Genomic DNA, 25051 nt, shown 5'->3' with positions numbered 1-25051 from the left:
CAAGCTTTTGTATCTCACTGTTACTCAGCCGGACATTTCATATGCTATCAGCATGCTTAGTCAGTTTATGCAAACTCTTTTTGTCCATCATTATGGTGCGTGCTTCAGGTCCTTCATTATCTCAAGCAATCTCCGGGACAGGTCGTTCTTCGTTAATCATGGTTACCTGGATATTCATGGGCACTGTGATGCAGATTGGGCTGGTGCGCATGACGATCGTCAGTCTACATCTGGCTACTGCATGTTCGTTGGGGGTAACCTTGTTACTTGGAAGAGTAAAAAACAGTCGGTAGTTGCTCGATCATCTGCCGAATCTGAATATCACTCGATGGCCCATGCCACTTGTGAGTTAATGTGGCTCCGATCTCTGTAATCTAATCTCGGCATCACAGTCTCTTCTCCGATGCCTTTCCATTGCGACAATCAAGCAGCTATCAAAAAGATTGCCACAAATCCAGTGTTTCATGAGAGGATGAAGCACACAAAGGCAGATTGCCATTTTGTTCACGAAAAAATTATTTTCCAGGTGATCTCTACTCCTTTTGTTCGGTCTGATGATCAGCTTGCAGACATTTTCACCAAAGCCGCACTTTCACTTGATTGTTGGAAAGCTGGGGTTACTGCCATATTTCATTGTATTTCCTTTTGTTGGTAGTTTGAATTTAGAAAATCCAAACTATTCAACTTTTAAAATTACTCATAAAGCAAGAAAGTCCAGCAAAAATACAGCTGGACAACCCCAATTAAATCCCCAACACACACACAAGAGGAACCAGGCCCCAATGAACTAAACAAATCCAAAGTAACCTCTCAGCTACAGGTCCAGCAACTCCAAGAGTACCTTTGAGAAGATCCCCCTCTATTAAATTCCCTTATTCGAGCTAAATCTATATAATGAACTCGATAAAAGTAACAACTCAACCAACTATATACCACTAACAGCACCACCATGAACATTGTGAGGCTTAACGGCATAAATGTGCTATAATAAAAACACCATAGAGTTTCAGAGACTTCACATAAACATGTTATAGATAGAGGTAGTGGCTTCTGTGATGTATCATGAATCTTCCACTTTCTTGGTAGCATATCATCATGCAACAGAAAAAGGCATCATAAGGAAAACTCTGAAGCAAACCTCATCACGAGAAATGGATGGTCACAGCATTGGCGAAGACGCAAAAGTAACTCCAAAATGGAAGCATAATTATGGAGGATTCGTCCTCCCTCAACAAACTGGTCAAACTTCACCTGAAAGGTAGACCAGGAATACATAAGTAAAAAAAGCAACTATAGTAAAATCAGTGAAAGGTACAACCACCTTAATTAATTCAGTCGGAGGGTACCTTTGATCTTTTAAAAAGAGCTTCATAAAAGTCCTTCTCAGCTGCTGTGAGTTCACAATAAATTACCTGAACATCGGCTGGAGGGAGAACCAGAATTGGCCTGTTAAGGATAAAAAATGATAAGAAAATAATGCATAACCAGGGGAAAAAAATTACTGAGGAGCTAAATGGGAAGCTGCCAGTTTGCTTACCTGCCCTCTCTATCCGTGGTAAACTTTGTTCGTCTTAACATGATTGGCCTTAATACAGACTGGACCAGCTTCAATCCTCGCTCATCACCCTCCTCAAAAGGCTTTTGAACGAGTTTATACCACCTAGAAGGTACAAAGTTTTATTTTTAAAAAGGTCAACTTGCAAATTTACCTCAATTCCACAAAAACATACACACATGCACATGTACACAGACAAAAAGAAGAGTCATGGGCCAGAAACTTATATCAGAAGAAAATGAGAAAAAATAAGGAAATACCTGAGGATAAGGGATAAGAAAAAATACCAAATGACACTAATTGACAAAAGAAGTTCCAATTGAAAGTTTTTGATTCATCAATCATCACATTATTTCTCAATGATATCCCACGATCGAGATAATTGGCTGAATCCCGTGAAACCATTTCATAGAAGTTCATTGATCTCTTCTTTCTATAAAGCAAATAGGAATCAATGTTATCTTTCTTCAAAGAACCCATTTCTGTACTAAGAGTAGATTGATAACCCACAGCAGAACATAGTTCTAAAACTCGTATCAACTCGGCAAGATCTCGACGAGTTTCTCGGTTTTCTGAGAAACCGAGACGAGATGGCATACAGTACATAAAAGCATAGTACTATATCTCGCGATATATCGGTATCTCGGGCCTACCGAGATATCCGAAATATCCGAGATATCGCGAAATATGCCCGAGATATTGCATTTTTTCTGCAATATTTCGGGGGTCCATCTCGGGGGGTATTTGGCCATATCTAGGCCTGAAACTTCATGGACAGCCTTATTTAAGCTTAATAAACACATTTAAACCATAAAATTGTAAAAATGTGAATTCAAATTGGTGTTTTGGGCTTGCACCCTTGATTGACATACGGTCGCCGACCCTAATGTATAAATAGTTAAATACACATGGATTAATGAAATCACAACTTAAGTTACAAATTACAAGTGCTAAACTGCTAATAGTAGTTACTGTGCCTCCCTGGATCAATCCCACTCATGCCTCGCTGGAGTCGACGTCCATTGCTCTCTGTTTGAAGGACATATGTGGACCACGGTATAGAATCGGAGAAGAAACGAGTGTAGTCATCCACAAGTGTTGAGTAAATGGAATCATCAACATACTGTAGGTAACCTATCCTAGGATATAAACTAGGGTTACCAATCGATCCAGTCCGTGAAACAGATGATCCACTATGATATGATGTTGGCGCCGGCGCAAGAGGCGATGGCATTGGCTGCATGTATGGCTGGTGAGGTTGGTAGCTAGGCCCGCTAGGGTATGCAAAGATGTTATCTACAAAAGATGATCCAGTATGTCCCTGGGACTGGGACTGGTAGTCATAGTCCCCTACCCCACTAAACTGCCCATATGATGATGATCCATATCCATATCCATATCCACCGTAAGGTTGTGATGCATCATAATCCGATGCCAATGGAGTGGCATGTGCGTCAAAAGATGGGGCACGCCAATGTCCAGTCGGTCCTCCCTCCCTATCACCCATACTCAAACCACCAACAGAGCTAGATAGGTTATCAATGTCCATGTGATCAGGTTGCAACTGTGTTTGTCGACCCCTACGCTTCCTGTTGTATGTATGTAGGGGGCCTCTCGAGGGTGGGGGTGCGGGGGCACGTGCTCCGTGGTCCGTATCTTGTGTGGCATGATCAAACTGTGTCTCTCCAGTGAATCGGAGTGGCTCTACAGGTGCCGTATCCTGGGCCTCCTGGCCTACCACATAACGCTCTCGCATGCTGTCAAATTCTTCACCAGCATCACCACCACCAACATCACCACCACCAGCATCACCATCACCACCACCAGCATCACCATCACCACCACCACCACCAGCATCACCATCATTACCATCATCATCATCATCATTTGAGGACTTAGACCAGTCTTCATCATCAGCAACATTGCCACCAGTGGGCTGGAATGGTATGGGTGAGGCTTCCCTTGCATGTATCTGACCCTCGTCAGCCATATACTCGTCCACATCAGCACCAATCTCAGAAGCTATCATGGGGTCGGGCCTACCTCCCTCCTCATCCAACACTGGCTCACCTCTATCCCTCACCCAATCCACAATAGGGTCCTCATCGTCTGAGTCAACTTGAAAGATGTCAGCTAGATCAATGGTGCCCCTCTGTCCCACATGTCCCATGCGTATGTGTTGCAGTTTCAGCCTCAAGTTGTAGTGCACATACACCATGTCAGATAAACGTTGAGACCCCAATCTGTTGCGCCTCTTGGAGTGGATGAGTGCAAAGGTACTCCGGTTCCTCTCACAACCAGGATGCGAACATGTTTGGGCGAGGACTTTAATTGCTATTCTTCTTAAGTTTTCAGCCGATTCCCATACAACACCCACCATTCAATGCATTACAAGTTTACAACAAAAAGACATGTGTCAAATCTTTGTTTCAACTTTCAACTTTCAAATTTCAATACATATGTAATTTAAAACTTAAAAGAATTACCAAGCATCATCACGTGCTTCTGCCTTGTATCGCGACCTCGGTTCCAAAACTTCCCAATGCATCCCTAAATACCTTGATCTACACCCATGTGGAAAATTAGTAAGTACTTCTTCACTACTTATTTGAACGCATGAACAAGTTGAGTTTCCAAATGAACTCACTTCATTGTTGCAAATTGCTTGTAGTGCACCATCCGCTCCAACTTCTTCACTACTTGTTTCATCAATAAGTTGAGTTTCCAACCCAAGCCTATTGTTATATTGATACTTAGGGTTCAAGTAGTATCTTGAAATATGACATATAGAATAGAGGTATTGTCAAATGCATAGGTAATTAGTAAATAATAATACTATGAATTAGTAAACATAAAACAAATTTACTCACCATTTTATGCGTGGATGCATAAGTTGATTCTCCCAATGAGCATTTATGATATCTAAGAAGTGTTTGCTCTGCGAGACACTATAGACACTATCTTTCATCAGTTTATTGCGATATAGGACTGGCATGGTTGGGCCCTTCGAGAGCGGAGTCGACAACGTGTAGAACTTTAACTACGGCTCTAAAACTTTCACCACTTTGCTTAGTTTGGTCCGGAAGTCCTCGAGATGACATCGTTGTTTGTGCTTCCCTCCCATTTGCGAGCTTGGAACCCTTCCATTCAAACCACTCCTCGAAGCAAACATGCTTCTCAACCCGCCTTCTTTGTCTCAATGCTTTTGAGAGCAATGTAGTTGGTGGCAAATCTTGTGATGCCAGGCCTAACCAAGTCACCCCCTCATTTTTCCCTCAATAGATTGAGTGCATAGGAGTGGTTGTATACAAAGTTGGTGACTTGTCTTGCACTTTCAACCACAGTCTTCACCAACTTTAACTTTCCCATATCTTTTAGCATTAAGTCAATGCAATGGGCTGCACAAGGAGTCCAGAAGAGCCAGTACTTACTATTGTTCATCATCTTCTCACCGGCCAGCTTGAAGTTACTTCCATTGTCCGTTACAATCTGGACAACATTCTCAATACCCACATCTTTTTCCACTACTTCCTTTAACAATCAGTAAATATATTTTGCATCCTTTATCTCTTTGGATGCATCCACAGATTGAGGAACACTGTCCCTCCCATCACAATAAACCATGAAATTGATGATGGACTTTCTAGAGGCCAGTCCATCCATCTGCCATTATAGTCACCCCATATGTCTCCCACATATTCCTCATCTCACTAATGTACTCATCAATCTCACTCTTTTGTTGAGGTAGATAAACATTCATTACCTCATATGGGGTGGGGCCCTTGAATCCTGGGCCAGCCTCTGCAATGGTATCTATCATGGTATCATAATGGGGGCCTTGTGCAGTGTTTGCTGGGATGGTATGGTATAGCATCCACTTAGCTATTGATTCTTTAACCAATCCCTTCATCCCCTTCCATGCTCCTTTGATTACGGGTTGTGCTTCCTTTCTTCTTATGCAATTTAGGATCGAGATGTTGATGGTGGTACTGATCTGGTAGAGGTGTTGGGGTTGCCCTCACACTTTGTGATCTTTTAAAAGGATTCAAAGTTCTAGGACCTCCAGAACTGCCAGCTCCTCCACTACCCCCCTACTCTTTGTCTCTGCTGATCATCTTGAAAACTTACTCTGCTCCTTGAAACAGTCCGCCTAAAATCCCTAGCCTCCTCTGCTGTTTGTATGTCATCAGGTACTGCAATGTCATCATCATCAGAGGAGGAGTCATCATCATCATCATCATCATCATTGTATCGTCTTCCTCCTCCCATCGAACTCCTCACTGTATCCTCAAGTTGTTCTCTTATCCTTTGCTTGTCAGCCTTCCTCTTCTTTCTTCCCCTCAAACTATCACCAATCTCCCTGGCTACTTCAGTAGGGACCATATGACAACCTACAACATCTTTAGATCCTCCAGTCAGATGTTGTTTAAGTCTACTGGACCCACCTCCCATAAATTGCATGTGACAATAGTTACATATAGATTTTCTCTTATCCCCATCAATGGGAGTACCATGTAACCATGCAATGTCACCTTTATCTTTGGCTTTGGTCTCTCTTGTTCCCTCTGTTCTCTTTGTTCCCTCCGCCCCTTTTGTTGACTACTTTCCCCCACCTTTTGCTTGCCCTTCGCACGTTGTCTATCACGATCCGCCATAATGATACTTGTTTAATGCAATGTAACACAAATAATTAAAAAACTTAATGTAGATGCACTTCAATTGACACTTTTAGATTACTAATACACTTGTATAGTTATTTAATATTTTTCCCCTAACCCTTATATTTTTCACATAATTAAAACCAATTTTTTATATATAATGTTAATATAAGTATTGACCTAACACAACAAAACCAAAAATTAGTAAACATAATATACATGTAATGCATCTCAAAACATATAGAAATAACTTTCATATTTTTTCATTATTTTTTAAACTTAAAACTCATATTTTTCCTTATTTATTTCTGTTTTTTTTATTTTTTATATATTTTTCTTAATTTTCAAAAATTAAAAGAATTATTTAAGAGCAGAAAAATAAATCCGACACTGTGAAGCCGTAGATCGGCCATTGGTGTCTAACATATATTTAATTCATTACCATCTAAGTCATATTACCCCTAATTATTTCCTATTTTAGTTATAGGAAAATGAATTTTTAAAACCAGAAAAAAAATAAAAAAAATACATATGGGAAAAAATTTGACACCGTAAGGTCGTAGATCGGCCTCCGGTGTCTAACATATATTAATATCATCAACATCCAACAACATTTGTACAAAATTTTTTTTAAAAAAATAGTTTTAGAGAAATAGAATTTACCTTAAATAATGAAAATAGGCTTGGATGATGAGCTTAGATGACCCTCCGACGTCTTCCAGGCGACAAGGAGCTTCAACAATGCTTGGATGAGGCTTGGAAGGGAGGAAGAAGAGAGAAAATTTGAATTTCAGCAGCTCTCGGTCGAAATATCGACCAAGAGCTGCGAAATATGGAATTATAAGGCTCTTAATGTGACACTATTTGTCACTTTTACAATATCTCGCGATATATCGTGAGATCTCACGATATATCGCGAGATCGTCGATATAGCACGATATATCGACGAGATAGTGTATTTTTATGTTTCGGAAGTGTTTCGTATCTCGGACATATCGAGATTCACGAAATATGGCGATATATCGCCGATATTTCGCGAGATTTTATACCATGCATAAAAGTGCAATATCTCGCCAAGATCTCGGATCTTGGATCGAGATCTCGGGTTGACCCATGGAAATGACCCTTCTACTATGTATTTACTTACCTAACTCAACAGAACTCAACATATCTCGGTAAGATCTCGGAACTCGGGTCGACATCTTGGGTTGACCCATGGAAATGACCCATCTACTATGTATTTACTTACCTAACTCGACAGAACTCTTATATGCTTGTTGTGGAGCACTATATGCAACATTACAGCAACACTATGTCATGGGAACATAGTTCTAAAACTCGTCTCGACTCGGCGAGATCGCGGCGAGTTTCTCGATTTTCTGAGAAACCGAGACGAGATGGCATACGGTACATAAAAGTGCAATATCTCGGCGAGATCTCGGGTTAACCCATGGAAATGACCCTTCTACTATGTATTTACTTACCTAACTCGATAGAACTCAACATATCTCAGTAAGATCTCGGATCTCGGGTCGAGATCTCAGGTTGACCCATGGAAATGACCCATCTACTATGTATTTACTTACCTAACTCGACAGAACTCTAATATGCTTACTATGGAGCACTATATGCAACATTACAGCAACACTATGTCATGGGAAGACTATGTGACACTAGTGGGGTCTGAATACTTGATTCAAAGGCACTTTTTATGTGATGATAGTTGTAACACTGTTAAACAGTTTGATGTATCACTTTAACATTTCTAATTCTTATTTAAGTTGTTTAATTATTAGTTGAATGTTTTGCTTGCTTTCTATTACTAAATTATGTGTAGAGTAGGGTATTTTAGTACGTCATCGCCTACCAACCTATGGTCCGAATTGAAACTCATATTTGGACTTTGTTTTTGCAAAATCTAATAGTGACATTGTGTTTAAATAGCCTAAAATAGGTTGAATACCAAGTTTCAGACCCAAACTAGGTCTAAAACCCACCGAGTTGAGGCTCCGAGTCGGAAAAAAAATGCACCAACTCGACAAGATCAAGACTCAACTCGATTTTTCCAAGGGCCAAGTTGGTATTGAGACCCGAGTTTTAGTTCCTTGCAGTAGAAGGCATTCTATCTAATAAAGCGGATACTTTAGATCCTGCTTGGACGAAACGGAAGATATTGTCGATAAATAGAAGTACGTCTTGTGCAAATATCTAAATTTCACCCTTTTAGATACTTTTTCAGCCTATTGCTGATACTAAGTAGCAGTCAAAAAAATTTTATCTATTTTTTATGATATTATACATGGATCAGATATATCATGGCCCCTTCTTCCTTCCATGGCAAGTCTTTGTGAAATAACTCCGATGAGAAGAAAAAAGGTGTTAAGAGACCCTCCAGTGACGGACGGGTGAGTAATGCGTAAGAACCTGCCCTTGGGAGGGCCTAATTGAAAATGAATCGAATTATTGATTGTGTCATAAAGACCCCTATGTCTATGTCCCAATCGCCCCCTTGAGGAATATGTGCTTCTAAAAGATCTTTCATACTGTGCCCAATCCCGAAGTTAGTTCTATACTGTAGTTTTGAAAGTAGAGAGTGAAGAGAAGAGAAGAAGAGCTATCTCAATCGTAGAGCTATTCAATTACTTTCATAGAGAAAAGGGTTTACAATATAAACATAAGAATAGGGGTAAAACAATAAAAGACTACCCTACATAACTTTAAAGCTAAGAAGGCTTATAATAAACTAATATCTAACACTCCCCCTCAAGCTGGAGCATATATATCTATCATGCCCAGCTTGTTACAAATATAATCAATTCGCCCACTACCCAAAGGCTTTGTAAACACATATGCCAGTTGCTCTCCAGTTCTACCATGACTAGGAAAAATTAGCCCATTCTGCATCTTCTCACGAATAAAATGATAGTCTACCTCAATATGTGTTGGCAGAATCGTGAGTTAGAAAGAGAGAATGAGAGAATGGAATGACTTGTTTTCATGGATAGGTAAGTCCCTCTATTTATAATAGAGGGGAAAGTTACAAAGGACTGAACTAGGCGATGTGGGACTAAAACCCACATAGCCAACTGTAGACATAATTACCCCTAACTAGCTGACTCTATAAGAGCAGTCACTTAAACATAATAACATAGGAATAAAACTACCCCAAAAGGACCAAAATACCCCTATGGTATTCTGGATTACGTATTCCAACACTCCCCCTCAAGCTGGATTATACAAATAAGAGAAGAAGGAAAATCCAGCTTGAACTAAATAAAAAAAAAACTCCATAGTAATGCTAACACTCCCTCTCAAGTTGGCGCATGCAAGGCACTAATGCCCAACTTGAACAAAATGGGAAAAAACTAAGTTGTAGCGGAATCCAGCTTGACATATGAATGCAGCTCCCAAATAAACCTTCAAGAACTTGAAAAAATAGATCTTCAAAACTTAGGCAGATTTGATCAGCAAACCGGGACTGGAATGTCTTCCAAAAAAGGCAACTTTCACCAATCTTCTAGGGTTGTCCAGTGATGAATCTCTGAATGATAATCTTGAAGATAAGTAACTAGGATAGCAAACAGATGAATCAAGCAGCAGAAAAGATCAAGCAGCGGAAAAAATCAACCTAACTGTAGAACCTCATATAAGCAAGCAATAACCAAACATCTTCAATACATTAATACCTCAATTTCCCCCTTACGGCAAACTCAACCCAATAACAAAGGAGATACCCAATGGCAATGGTGGAAACTCTGATCTTCTATGTTTTGCACCAAGTGTTCTTGCAAGTTCTGCTTCTACAATGTCTGCAGGTGTACTGTACATAATCTCCCCCTCACGTGTAGTAGTACACGTGGACATAACAGAGATGATGTAAGTGATAGGGCAAAAGCATAATATTCCAGAATTTTCCAAAAAATGGGCTAAGGGTAATGAAAAGAGAAGAAATGGCAGTTTAGAGAATACCATAAACTTCCAAGGTGGTTATGGGTATATGCCAAAGGATTGAAGGAATGATATGGGAGGTGGTGAAGTGAAAAAAAACAGTGGGATAATGAATTATGGAGAAAAACAATGCAACATAGAAATTGTCTACCATCTTCAAACGATCAAACAAACACTTTTGCCGGAAACTCCTGCAGGGGAGAAACACCTAACTCCAATAGTCAAATCTGATAAGTATACAGAGCTGATTTGGAGTAAGGAAAGGCTCCAATCTTCAAGGCTTGATCAATCTTCAAACAAAGAAGAACAAGGGTGCAAAAACTCCAATGTATAAACTCCCACATGCGAAATAGGACTGACGACGATATCTGGACAGCAATTGATGTAAGAAGCTTCAACAAAAAACTTGGATCAGATCTGAATTAGTGAACAATGCTAGGATCAAGCTCCAAAGTAAGCCGGATATGAACCATAAAAGCTTCACATAACTGAATAGGTTCGTAGTTGTAACCAATAACCTTGGAACACACTGTTGTAATCCCAAATAAGCTGATCTCCAGGGTAGCAGATTCGAGTATTCAATAATAAAAGAAATTCGATCTCCAATAATAGGATACTCAGTCTCAATAATAGGGCAGCAGTAGTCCACATTAAGGTAGCAGTAACATGTCAACCAGTCATGCTTACACAAGCTAATCAATAGAACAAGCAAGGTATGTAGTAAAGCTCAATAGAACCAGCAAATTTAAGATAAATAATCCGACAGATCCATAGGTAGTTGAAGCAGCCAGCCACATAGAAACCAATACACAATAGGTTGATAAACGAAGAAATCGAGCCATAAGTGTGAACCTGAATTTTTTTCAAAAAAACTTCAAGAATGATGCTGAAATTTGGGTTGAATACTCCTCTGATATGTATAAGACTCTCCTCAAAAAATTAGCTCGATAGGACAACCCTAACCCTAAAATCGATTTTTGTCAGGGTTTTGGAAAACCCTGAAACTGAGATCGATTAGGGGAAGGGGACTTCAAAAACCTGTTGATGCTTGTCAAAGTGTAATGATTTCTTGGCATAGATGCTGTTCACAGCTGCTGGAATGGATCTCCAATACGAACACTCAATCTCTTGTAGAATTTTAACTTGATCTTCAAGTGGGAGAAACACCAAAAAGTGCAGAAAAAATAGGGCAGCAGCTATCTTAGGTAAAATACTTGTTTAAGCCATGAATAATTGAAGTAGATTGCCTCTCTTGATGGCAGAAACACCTCCAAAAACTCCAGAAGTAGCAGGTAACCCTAACCCAAAAAATCGATTAATGTCAGGGTTTTGGAAAACCCTGAAAAATAGAGATCGATTGGGGAGGGGTCTTCTAGAAAACTTGGATAGGTGCAAGATTGAGGTCGAGTGGTCCTAGTAATGGAAGTAACCAACCCTCCAAAAATCAGCAAAAGCTGAAACCTGTGACCCTAATTTCAATTGGAGTCGGGGTATTGTCAAGGTTTTTACCAGGTAACCAAATTAGCAGGTTAAGAAAGTTTTTGCTGTAGAAACAAATCCAGCCATCAGAAAGGGTCCAAACTTAGGTCGAGTAGGGTTTGTAGTAGTAGGGAATCACCCCCAAAAAATCAGTTGCATCTGAAAAGGGAAACCCTAAAATCGATTGGAGTAAGGGTTTTGAAAAAAACCCTGACAAGTTGAGATCGATTAGGGTACTATAGGCTGGAATGGATAATGAAAGATGGAGGGGGGGGGGGAAAAAAAAAGTTGCTGGAAAAGGGTGCATAGGAGGCTCCAATGGTGATAGGGATCTGATCTCCAAAGAAGAGGGAAACTCCAAATCGCAGAGATGGTTCCAGCAGAATTTTAATGAAAAAAAAATAGATAGAATGGAGTAGGGCAGCAACTAAATCATTGGATACTTTATTTACCTCATTAGTGCTGCCCCCTTACAAGGATGAGAAGAAGAAAGCCAGAAGAAGGAGAAACCGAGAAAGGAAGAAGAAGGGAGAAGTCGATTGAGGAAAAGAAATAGGTTTTTTTTCTCTTTTTCTAACCTAGATCAGACCTACTCTAATACCATGTTGGCAGAATCGTGGGTTAGAAAGAGAAAATGAGAAAATGGAATGACTTGTTTTCATTGATAGGTAAACCCGAGGGGAAAGTTACAAAGGACTGAACTAGGCGATGTGGGACTAAAACCCACATAACCAACTGTAGACATAATTACCCCTAACTAGCTGACTCTATAAGAGCAGCCACTTAAACCTAATAACATAGGAATAAAACTACCCCAAAAGAACCAAAATACCCCCACGGTATTCTGGATTACATATTACAACAATATGCTTCGTCCACTCATGAAATACAGGATTGGAAGCAATATGAACTGTTGCCTGATTATCACACCATAGTTGCATAGGAACTGAAACTTTACAACCCAATTCAGACAACAATTGTTGTATCCACATCAACTCATATGTCAGGTGTGACATAGCCCTATATTCTGACTCAGCACTAGAACGGGCTACTACACTCTGTTTCTTGCTTTTCCAAGAAACAAGGTTTCCTCCAACAAATGTGCAATATCCTGTAGTCGATCTCCTATCAGTTGGAGACCCTGTCCAATCAACGTCCGAAAATCCTTCAACTCTGTTTTGACCATGATCTTGATACACTATTCCTCTACCAAGAGCCTTTTTGAGATAGCAAAGAATAAGAATAACTGCATCCCAGTGAGAGGTCCGGGGAGAAGAAAGAAATTGACTCCCACACTAACAGGGAAAGCAATATCTGGTCGCGTAATTGTTAGATAGTTCAACTTACCCACCAGTCTTCGATACCTCTCCGGATCATCAAGAACATCTCCCCCTTCTATAGTGAGTTTCACATTGTGATTCATAGGAGAGTCAATAGGCTTCGACCCAAGCATGTTTGTTTCAGTGAGTAAGTCTAATACATACTTCCTCTGAGAAAGAAACACTCCCTTCTGAGATTGAGCTACTTCAATTCCAAGAAAGTACTTCAACTTGCCCAAATCTTTAGTCTGAAATTTTTATTGCAGATATAACTTCAAATCCACAATACCTACTGAATCATCACCAGTAATGATAATATCATCAACATAAACTATCATAAAAATCCTTCCTGCAGTTGATTGCCTATAGAAGAAAGAATGATCACCATTGCATCTGGATAAGCCAAATTCCAGAACAACTTCAGTAAAGTGTCCAAACCACGCACGAGGAGACTGCTTCAGTCCATACAAGGACTTTTTCAATCTACAAACCAAACCAGACTCCCCCTGAGCAACAAATCCCGGAGGTTGCTCCATATACACCTCTTCTTGCAAAGTACCATGCAAGAAGGCATTCTTGACATCCAATTGAAACAAGGGGCAATGACCAATAGCAGCAAGAGAGATCAAAATACGCACATAAGCAAGCTTGGCATCCGGGGAAAAGGTATCTAAGTAATCAACACCATACACCTGGGCATACCCCTTAGCCACAAGCCTTGATTTCAAACGAGCAAGAGATCCATCGGGGTTAACCTTCACAGCATATACCCACCTGCACCCAATAGCCGTCTTCCCTGGAGGCACCTCAAGACCTACGGTGGAGGATGGCATGACAAAGTCTACAAGTACAGGTGTGGCAGCAGTTACCTTCGGATGGCGGCTGTAAACCTAAGTGACAAGAGGCCGTTGAAGTGAAGCGACTGGAGCTGGACCCTGTGGCAATAGAGACTGAATAATGTAAATGGGAAAACTATCATCCAACTTAGAAGCATTGACTGGGTTTAGCATGAAATGGAGTGGATTCAAAGAAAAACACATCAGCGGTGACAAAATATGTGTAACACATGAAAATAACAACTGTAACCCTTTTGGGTACGCGACTAACCAAGAAAGATGCATTTAACTGCTCTAGGACCCAACTTGGACAGCCCTGGTCGATGATCACGAATAAAACAAACACAGCCAAATATGCAAGGAGGCAATAGAAACAGTGGTTCAGTAGGGAATAACAACGAATGCAAAATGCCACCCTTCAAGATGGAAGAGGGCATGCGATTGATAAGATAACATGCTGTCAAAACAACATCAGCCCAAAAAATCTTAGAAACTTGCATCTCAAATAGTAGAGAGCGAGTAACCTACATTAAATGTCTATTCTTCCGTTCAACCACACCATTCTGTTGGGGTGTGTCAGAACAAGAAGACTGATGGATAATACCATGCTGAACCATAAATGCAGAGAATGGGGCAGAAAAATACTTCTTGGCATTGTCACTATGCAAAATCTTCACACACACCAAACTGATTCTGAACTTCAGAAACAAATGCATAGAAAATAAAGAATAACTCTGAACGATTTTTCATTAGATATAGTCATGTAACTTTTGAATAATCATCAAGATATGTAACAAAGTATTTAAAACCCAAACTAGAAGAAACCGGACAAGGACCCCGAACATCCGAATGTACCAAAGAAAATGGACTAACAGATCTTTTATTGACTCTAGGGGGATAACTCACACGATGAAGTTTCCCGAACTAACAGGACTCACATTCAAGACTAGACAAAGACACAAACTAGGATCTAATTTCTTAAAACTTTCCAAAGATGGATGACCAAGCCTGCAATGTATCTGATGAGGGGAAGCAACACTGGATCAAGCAACCGATGGAGTATCTTCAAGTAAATACAGCCCCCCTGACACCTGTCCTCTACCAATCGTCCTCCTCGTAGCAAGGTCCTGAAAGATATAAGAATCAGGATAAAAGGTTACAGAACAGTTAAAGGCTTTGGTCAATTTACTGACTGACATAAGATTAAGGGGAAAATGAGGAAGGTAGAGAACAGAGGATAATGATAGAGACGAACTAGGACAAACAGTGCCAGTCCCTTTAACCTTTACTAAAGATCCATCGGCTAAAGTAACACTGGAAGATGAAGGGGATAAGGAAGAAAAAATATCTGACATCCCAGACATGTGATTTGATGCCCCTGAATCAATGATCCAAGGACGGGAGGTAGCAGAAAGACAAGCCGTTACATTACCTGTCTTCACCAGAGTAGCAGTGGAAGAAGTAGGCTGTGAAATCTGGAACTGATTGTATCGTGCAAATTCTTCCTTTGACATAACCACAACTTTGCCCTCAGAGGGTTGAGGCAGAGGAACTGAACCACTACTAGTGGCAGAGTTGGCAAACTACTGAGTTGTGGGTTTCACATAAAGCTTCCAGCAAAATCCTTGAATGTGACCAGGTTGGCCACAATGATGACAAATCCTTACACCCGAACCATCCAAAGTAATACCTGATTGGCCAATACCTTGTTGAGTTTGGCCCCTTCCTGTGCCTCGACCACAGCCACGGCCACCTCCATGATATCCACCATCTCCTCGGACACCTACACCAGCCCCTGACTGAGACACCAGGGCAGAACTCTAAGCTATAGGAGTAGCATCATGAGAACTCTCACGGCAAACTCGAAGAACTCGAGAGAAGGTATCGGTGAGTGAAGCAATAGTCTCACTACCAAGAATCTGTGACCGAACTGACTCAAACTCCTGGCCCAGTCCCTCCCAAAAAGCCCATAACAGCCAACTATTCTCTTTAAGTCTACATTTGTTTCGCATTTGAAGTAGTAGGGAGAAGTGAGTTTAACTCCTCGTGCATTCTCTTGAAATCAGCAAAGTATTGGGTGATAGACCGTCCCTTCCTCTCAGTTCGGTAGAACTCCTGAGCATGGTTCGAAATTTCGTCTCGTCTCGCCATTTCGAGCTGGTTGAAATTTCCAAAATTTCGGCGAAATATGGTTTTTTCCTGCCATATTTCGACACTCCATCTTGGTGAGTTTTTAGCCATATTTAGGCCTAATACTTCATGTACACCCTTATTTAAGCTAAATAAACACATTTAAACATTCAAATTGCAAAAAAAATGAACTCAAAGTGGTGTTTTGGGTTTGCACCCTTAATTGATAGTATACGGTCGGACCCTGATGTATAAATAGTTAAATACACATTGTTTAAGTATTAAAAGACATAATAAGAAATTTAAACAAAGTAATGAAACAAATTTACGAAATTTGAACATTTTTCATTTCGGAATCCCATCTCGTCTCGGTAGTGTCGAAATTTCGCGATATACCGGCGATATATCGCGAAATTTTGAACCATGCTCCTGAGACAACTCATATATGTGGGATAAGTTGTTTTGACCCGAATACAAAACACCCAAATACTCCCATAGTTCATGCACAATGTCGATGTGAGTAACCAAATCTACTATATGGTTCTCCATCGAATTCAATATCTGCCCAATTATCCGGGCATCAACAGTATCCCAAGTCGAATCATCAGCAGGTCTACTTCCAATTAAGTGAGCTTGCTGTTCACGACCTGTTAATACAAGATTCACAATCTTCCTCCATTGCTGGAAATTTGTGATACCCTCAAGTTTCTTTTTTGTGATTCGATTGGAGGATGAGGAAACCACCTCGGTAACCACGGTATTCTTCTTATCAGCATTTCCCATATTCTCCCTTCTTGAAATTTCACCAAAAAACTCCAAAGAACTTAACAGGTATTTAATCAAACACCTAGGAGGCAACTTGCTGCTACTCAACTTGATTAAAGAAAACAATACTCACCAACCGAATCACCACACAAGGATCACAAAAGCACACTAAACTTCAAAAAACAGCAAGCAAATCTTCACACATGCACACTAGGACTTTGCAGCCATCAAAACAACATATAAAACTCCAAAACCAGCAAACAAACTACCACAAAACCATACTAATACCTTGCCGCAAGCAACACTGCACACAAAACTGCAGAGCCATCAAGCCTCCTACAATCAAACTTCAAAAACTTCAAGTAAATAGCATGCCAGGGCTCTGCCACCATGAAATCCTTCACCAAACCACCATAAAATCCTTCGAAAATCTGGTGTGGTTTTGAAATAGAAGCAGATTTACATCGTCATCATCTAAACCCAATCCGCAGCTAAGAATAGACAGAGAAGGGGTGAAATCACCCCTGTTCTGAAGCTCGCACCCTCTGGTTAGAAGAACCAGACATCGCAGATAAGAAAAGAGAAAATAGAGGAAGAAAATGAGCAGGCAAGTGTGCCTTGAGTTAATGGATCTGCCCTGATACCATGTAGTTTTGAAAGTAGAGAAGAGAAGAAGAGCTCTCTAAATCGTGGAGCTATTCCATTACTCTCATAGAGAAAAGGGTTTACAATATAAACATAAGAATAGGGGTAAAACAGTAAAAGACCCCTACATAACTTTAAAGCTAAGAAGGGTTATAATAAACTAATATCTAACATATACATATGACCAGCAACGAGAAAAATTAGAAAAGTCAGAACATGGTTTTATGGCCGGTTTAACAAAATATTTGCCAATTACAAAAACTGCTTTTTTATTAGGTACACTTTCTCTTCGTGGTATTCTGCCTCTTGCTTGTTTTTGGTGACGAAATTCTTAATGATTAAGTATTTCACATTTACAATGAAATTTATGAAAATTGACCCACAGTTTGTTCTTCTACACAGAAGCATCATGCCTAATTCACTAATTCGTGTGAAGATACTGAACTTTTGTATTTGAAAAATGTTTCAGTTTCAGAAGCTATCTGAGAGAAGATAAGTACTTCTTCTATCATTCAAGGGCAAGGGGAGAACATGTAGCAGCTTGCCTAGATCTCGTATTTCCCAAGTAGTTTGTCGGTCAAACCAACGATTCTCTTCTCAAAGTAAGTAATAGAGAGTCTTTTTTCTTTTTCCGGTATGTAGCTCGAAGAAATAGAGAAATCGGATCTATCAGATCCCGATCGCTAGATGATCCATTCCATTTACCACCTTTCTTTTTGAAATCTTAGATCAAAACACTATGTATGGATTGTATGAACTGCCTAAACAAGAATTCTTGAACGGCAAACACGCTTTCATAAAAATTCTCGTAGAATCAAGAATGCACTTTTCATTCTATACATGCCAGATCATGAATTAGTAACTATTCATCTGCCGTTTCTCAACGCATTTCTTTAGACAAAGACTCCGTTTTTTCCTCTTTTCGGATGGTAAATATTTCTCAGAAAATAGAGTGTGAATCAAACCCATGTTTGAATTGAAATTGAGATACTGATGCAAGCTCTTCCCTTCTGAATCAGATAGATTCATACCACTAGGACACACTCTTTTATCTAAGGGGAAAAGAACCCAAGTACATTAAATTGCTCACTTCTTCTTTGGCCAAATTCTCTGCTGCTATAGATTTAGCCCCCCATGCACCCCATAGGAATAGGATACTCAAAGAAGAGTCTCCAAAGAAAATGAGAGGCTGCAATGACTTCCCAACATTGAAGTGAATCAACCATCCAAAAGAACAATGAAGACCCGATTCCACTATTCCATTTTCATTCTTCGGTGTTAACCAAAAACCCTAGCCACTCGAGCACAGTTTTAGAAACTTACAACCACAGGGATATCTAGCCAATGGATGGATCTGAAATCATTATTGAAGATAGGCTGAATATGATCTATAGTCTTTTTACCCTGGTGGATCTCTCTCTCATTTAATAAAAGTCTAGAATCTTGGATTACTAATTGGTGGAATACTAGGCAATCCGAACTTCTTTGAATGATAGTCAAGAAAAGAACGTTCTAGAAAAATTTAGAATACCAAAAGGAGGCCTTCAACTGATGGACAGATGAAGAGATATCGTAGCCTCAAGTTTCTGCCAGAAAACCCTCAAAACTCAAAGGCTGCAGGGTGTAAATCAATCTCCAACCACCACCCTTCTTAGACTACTCTATGGATCAGACTATAAAACATCAACAGCAAAATCAAATAGCACTAAGGGGTGTCTCGGTAGCCTCACACAGTAGCACGAGTTGCAGGTTTTAAAAATAGAAACTGGAGAAGAGAAGATAGAAAAGAAAGGGTGAAGAAGGGGGATATGACCAAGGCCTCTCACCCATGGCCTTGGTCAGTCTCTCACTAACCCTAAGGCATCTCACAGCATCCATGGTTAAACAACCAAGTTTTTCTTCATTCTTCTAAATCGTGGTTGAGCTCTAAAGGCTCTCACAATATATAGAGTGCTGTTAGAACTTAGAACTAAACAAAATAAAGAAACAAAGCTAAAAAGAGTCCCACGCATAGTGTAGGGGACTTTTACAGCAAGAAACAAAATGAAAAGAAAAATCTTCTAATATCTAAGTAATATCTAATAATAACTCAAAATGGAAACTAAATAAAATAGAAAATGGAAGCCAACTGTCCTCCGCACGTAAGAACTTATTAAGTGATAACTTAATGGGCTGGAAGTTAGGCCCATGACTGGACTAAACTCCACCAAAAAGGCTGGCTAAATACTACTGGCCTGGCTGGCTTGATAGGCCGTCTTCTCTCTCCTCCTTCAAACTACATCAAAGCTATTTGAAGACATGGAAACGAAGAAAACCACTATTAACTACTGGGACTTAGGAGCATATAAGAGTGGTATGACCAACCCCTGCAAGATTCTCTCAAAGATGAATAGTCTGGGAAGAAATAGTGAAGTGGCCACTGCACCTCATAGAAACCTTTAGTGATTCAAGCAACCAAGAAGACCAGCAGGCCTTGGATTTTCTTTTGGGCTAACAAGATTTTCCCATTAGACTCTAAGTGTACCCCATCTTCATTCCATTAATCCATTCTCAATTTAAGGCGGAATTCCTCAAAACCAAGACATATCCTTCGCAAAACAATCAAAAAGCCTCTCTATATGTCCACTTCCTACCACTTGTTTGCCATGAAATAGGTCAGCAACATTGTCGCACTGTTGTCTTTAAGGAGTCTCAGTCATCTTATCAGTTTTCAACAAATCAATGGCTACAATATATAAACCACACAATTTCCTAACTCTGAACAGTTTAATTGCAGCAGTAGAGATGTCAAACTCTGGATGCCTCAGTGTAAGCTTTTGCCCAAGACCCAAATCACAAGCATTTTATGAAGGATAATCTATTACAAAACTCAACAGAGGGAACACTAAACTTCCCATTACATTTTTATGTCATACAGAGCAAACTTCTCATTACAAGTTTATATTATGCAGATCATGCCCTAATTATAATTTCTAGTTTGCAATTTCTACTCAGCTTGAGCAACATCTCTCAACTTCTCTAATAGTACAATCCATACAGGCACCTCTTTTGTTGTTTCTTCCCCATGGTAGGCTCAAACTACAAAGGGCATTGGAGGCTACTCAATACAAAGAACATAAACAATCTAGGAAAGGGTTAAGAAGAAGAGTGAGAAACATAAACAAGACACAAGCCTGCAAAATCATTCACATGGCCTTGGTTTATGTTATAAAATAAGAACCCTACTTCAGTGCTATTCAGCTGAGGCTATAACACATCAGCAAATTTGATGATCCCTGCCTACCTAGAGCTACTTGGTTCCATTGAAACATTGAACCTGGACCATTGAAGCCCTCCAAACATGCTTGAATCATAGATTACCAAATCAATGAGCATATAAAAAATACAACCATACAGGCAATATGAAAACCTTAAAACAGATCCAACAACCAGAATTTCCCTAGCTTAGTATGAGGCCCTGAGACATAAAAGCATGAGAAAGTAATAAGAAATTGCATATATCAAACCAAGAGTTGCAAAATTTACCAGGCCCAGTTGCCCCAAGGTTCGACCTTCAAAAATCGTAGGAGACTATAAATGTCCTCCAAGCTATTCTGCCACAGCAAAATTAACAACAATAAGACATAAATGCTACAAATAAATGACAAAACAACGTTGTAGCCACAAGAGCACAATATGAAATATAACATCACTCTCAGAACTGACACTTGTTTATGTCTAACTTGAATAGTTTGGCAGATAAAGTTCAATTTACATCACTAGAACCAAATTCTTAAAGCTCCATGCAAAATATGAAGCTCTTAATGCATAATCAGGAATTCAAAATAGAATTCACAGATGTATGATAAAAGTAAAAACAGAAAACAGCAAGACTAAGAAAGCCACATGAAACAGAATCCTGGACTTGGAGAAACTGAATGTCTCACAAGCTGTAATTCCAACGGAATTAACTCAGGCCAAACCTGAACGGTCATTCCTATCTTACAACTTAAGAAGGAATGAAAATCTGTAATCTAAACAGACGTGACAGGACCAGATGTGAATTCTGGTCAGATTTCAGAATGTAAGTTGTAGGCCTTATAATTAAAATAAAAATTGGATTTGAAACTGACAGAGAACAGTAACAAAGGCCCTAAAGAGCAGAACAGAATCTCAAGATGACACTGCAAATTCAGAAGGTATAAGTTTCTGTTACTCAAGAAAAAGAAACCAGAATATCTGAAATAAAGATTAATTATGAATCAAATCTGACCAGTCGGATTTTGCTCAAAACCTCTAGAATCTTTGCAACAGAACCGAAACACGATGCTGGAGGCTATGGAGATGAAAACAATATACGGAAGAGAGATATATGGTTACGAAACCCCAAACTTTGAAGGGAATCCACCCAGTTGCCAATGACTCCACATGGCAGAAGAGAAAACCAAAAAAGTTATATTGTTCAAACTGAAAATTCAATTGCCCTACAGGCCGGAGTGTATGTTTATATATAGAACTGAAAAATATTCTACTACCTTGAATAGGATTAAGTCCTATTCCAATTATAAGTAGCGTTAAAGTTCTCTATATGTGTACCATAGGAGGTATTTCTGTGCTATTTTTCTCATTAGGACTTGTGTGTAATTACACATAAGTTGTTTCCGTTATTGTAATTGTTATTATGCTCTACATTATAAATAAAGTGGATGCTTACGATTTGGAGGAATTGTCCAACCGTGAGTGTTTTACTCACTTGCAGTCACTCTTCTTCTCTTCTCTTCTCTTCTCTTCTCTTCTCTTCTCTCTTTTCTCTTCTCTTCGCTCTTCACGCTTCTACATTCACAGGTACTGGATTCAGTTCCTGGATTTGTTAAACTGTATCAGAGCTGTAACCAGTACTTTATCTCTCCTTGTCTGTTTTAAGAGACCCTCTACGGTTTTCTGTTTTGTGGTGTGCAGCCACCTATGCTGCCTAATTTTTTTGTGAAATCCTAGTTGGTAGAAGATGAAGAACTAGGGTTACGTATACTGATGAACGTTGGTACTTGTGTCTGAAGAATATCATCTATTGCTGCACATGGGATTTCTGCCCTGCTCCTGCGCAAATATTTTTTCTCTCCTATCAGCACATAGTTGCTGTTGGTAATGAATGGTGCTTCTACCTTCTATTATATCCTACAAATGGTATAGTGGTCATCATGTGGAAGGTTGATTGTTTGTTCTTGGCCACCAGATCTGTCTTTTCTAAAGTTTTCGGTTACCTGCTATTTTGGTGAGTGTACCATATATTGAGATCCAACTGTTGGATTTATCATCAATTTTTTCTGACCTGTTTCTCTTCTTATATCTATCAATCTCTCAGAAGATCACCAAGATCAATGATCATTATCTCCCAGCTTTTTATGCTGCTGCTGTTCTTGGCTACTTGCAGATTTATTTATTTTTTTTTGCAGTTTGTTCTGTTATAACTGTGTTATGCTTACTTTTGGATAGCTTGTCTCACGAGGTTTTATCTTGATGTCCTATTGTCCCCACTCCCTATATTATTCTTGGTTGAAGTTTGCTGGTGCTTCTTCCCTGGGATTGTATGTCTTTTGGATTGTTTGGCCTGCTGTTGTGATTCTGGGGGTATTTATTAATTTATTCATTTCCTGGTATGATAAATGACTCTAAGCTTCCTGCGGACAATGTCAATGTCCACAATACTTCTATTAAGCTTAGTGGAGCTTCTAATTATTAGTGGTGGGATCAAGCTGTTAAGGTTTACCTTAATGCAAAAGGCAAATTAAAGTATCTCATATCAACATCACCACCACCTGATTCAAAAGACTATGATGAGTGGATGAGTGGATGCGTGGAAATGACACTCTTCTTGTATGGATGTGGAATAGTATGGAGCCAGCCATTGCAGCAAACAATATTTTCCAGAGCACAGCTAAAGGGAGCTTAGGAAGATTTAAAGGTAAGCTTTTTTCATTACAAGAATAAGGCTCGTATTTATAATCTTTATGAGAAAATTTTCAACTTCAAGCAAGGAGACAAATCTGTTAGCGAGTATTATAGTAACCTTAAATGTACGAGAAGCATAATGTCTATCAGCCTTTCACTACTGACCTGGAAGTCTGGAACTATTGAGTACACAGAAGGCTGAGTTTCAAGTTGCTAAAGTCTTGTTTGGATGAAATTTTGATTTGCAGCCTGTTGCTTGCTGGAGAAAAGGCACCTTCTATGAATGAGGCATTTTGTCACATTCAGCATATTGTCTCTCCCTCTCACATCAGAGTTGATTCGTCATCCTCTTCAAAGAAAAGTTCTGCATTTGTTGCTGGTAGTGGTGGCAATGGTCGTGGCTCTGGCTTTCTTAAAAGAGGTCCTGGCTAAGGGGGAGGACGTGTACATGGCATAGGTGGTCATGATGAACAGAAAACGGACCAAACTGTATGACGGTGTACACATTGTGGCAAACCTAATCATACAATTGACACATGTTGGGCAAAACGGCAAAACATGGTAAACCTCAGTGGGCCCAACGGTTGACCAATACAATAGTGTTAATGGGAATGTTGTCATGGTGTCATATGGCGATACTAATCTTGACACTTCATTTGGATCTAACTCATCAGGTTCCTTATCTCGTGATGACCTAGTCACATAGTTGTCACAGCGTCTATGCGATCCAAGGCGTTGGAGGGGATCCAGTAGCAAGGAAACACCAACAAGGTGACCAAGGCACATGGATGCCTAGGCAAGGTATCAGAGCCAATGTCTCGCTTCTAAATCTTCTCTTTTTGTCTGACAAAGATTTTCTATATGGTTTAATTGCTCCCAGTCTCTGGGCAGAGTATGCTCTACTGTTGACTCGTTTCGAGGATCCTCCGTATCAGAAATGCTTTATAGATGGATCCCCTATGCCCCATGGCTCATGAAAGTTTGGATATAGCTTTCATGGCGAGGTCCCTTGAGACTTTGTTTTTGGGAGTTGAAGGCATAGGCTGTATTTTTGCCCTGGTTGTCTTGGGAAATAGTCCGTTGAATGTTCTATCCATTTGTTTCATGTTTCAGCATCAATTTTAGGGTGATGTTACAGAAAATAAAGCAATTATTCTATACGGAATTCTTCTGATGATAGAACCCTCTATTTCAAAATGAGTTCTCCAACAGGTTACCTTTCCCCACCATCTACTTCCAGCAACATCTCACAATCTTCTTCTAGCTCTTCCTTGTCTCTCCAAAAGATCAATTGATCCAACCGACAAATTATCCTTTGTTAAACCCTTATACAGTCTTTCATAAGGGACCTACAACAGCTGCAAAGACTGTATAGCCAACCCTGTCGCCTCGGAGAACTCCTGCGCTTAAAGCGCATGTACAAGCCTCAAAATTCACTCAGTATCAGATACCGGCTACCAGACACGAACAGCTTTTTAATCTGGAATTACCAGTTGATGCTATTCGGCAATGGATTGCACAAGGGTGCACTCACCCCCACTTTGGAGCTATTCGCCTTGCTCTAACTTTTCATGGACGCAAAGGTCTCCCAGTGGTATCTCGATGTGCTCTTCTAGAGAGCAAATTCCAAAAATACGAGCATGTTGTTATCACTAATATTTAGACCACTTTAAATGCTGGAACAGTCTTTTTCACACTGTTTCCGAATTTCAACATGCCACTCTCAGATGCACATCTCACCACCGCGTTGAAGGTTCAAGTTCAGATCTCAGGTGCCCCGCAGATCTC

The 25051-nt window shown here is 39.8% G+C and overlaps 1 protein-coding gene across 3 annotated transcripts in view; it reads right to left on the bottom strand.

The window, feature by feature from the left end:
• LOC122671615 (DNA repair protein RAD5A) overlaps positions 1 to 25051 on the bottom strand; it is a 60885-nt gene that overhangs the window by 24982 nt on the left and 10852 nt on the right. For all 3 annotated transcript variants that reach the window (XM_043868945.1, XM_043868946.1, XM_043868947.1), the window contains 4 exons: positions 20861 to 20928; positions 1538 to 1660; positions 1347 to 1446; positions 1139 to 1251 (listed from right to left, as the gene is read on the bottom strand). In XM_043868945.1, coding sequence (XP_043724880.1) covers positions 1139 to 1251; positions 1347 to 1446; positions 1538 to 1660; positions 20861 to 20928 — 404 coding nt within the window. The remainder of the gene's footprint in view (positions 1 to 1138; positions 1252 to 1346; positions 1447 to 1537; positions 1661 to 20860; positions 20929 to 25051) is intronic.

The sequence above is a fragment of the Telopea speciosissima genome, chromosome 8 (assembly GCF_018873765.1).
Source record: "Telopea speciosissima isolate NSW1024214 ecotype Mountain lineage chromosome 8, Tspe_v1, whole genome shotgun sequence".
NCBI lineage: Eukaryota > Viridiplantae > Streptophyta > Magnoliopsida > Proteales > Proteaceae > Telopea > Telopea speciosissima.
This window is presented reverse-complemented; position numbering and strand designations above follow the sequence as displayed.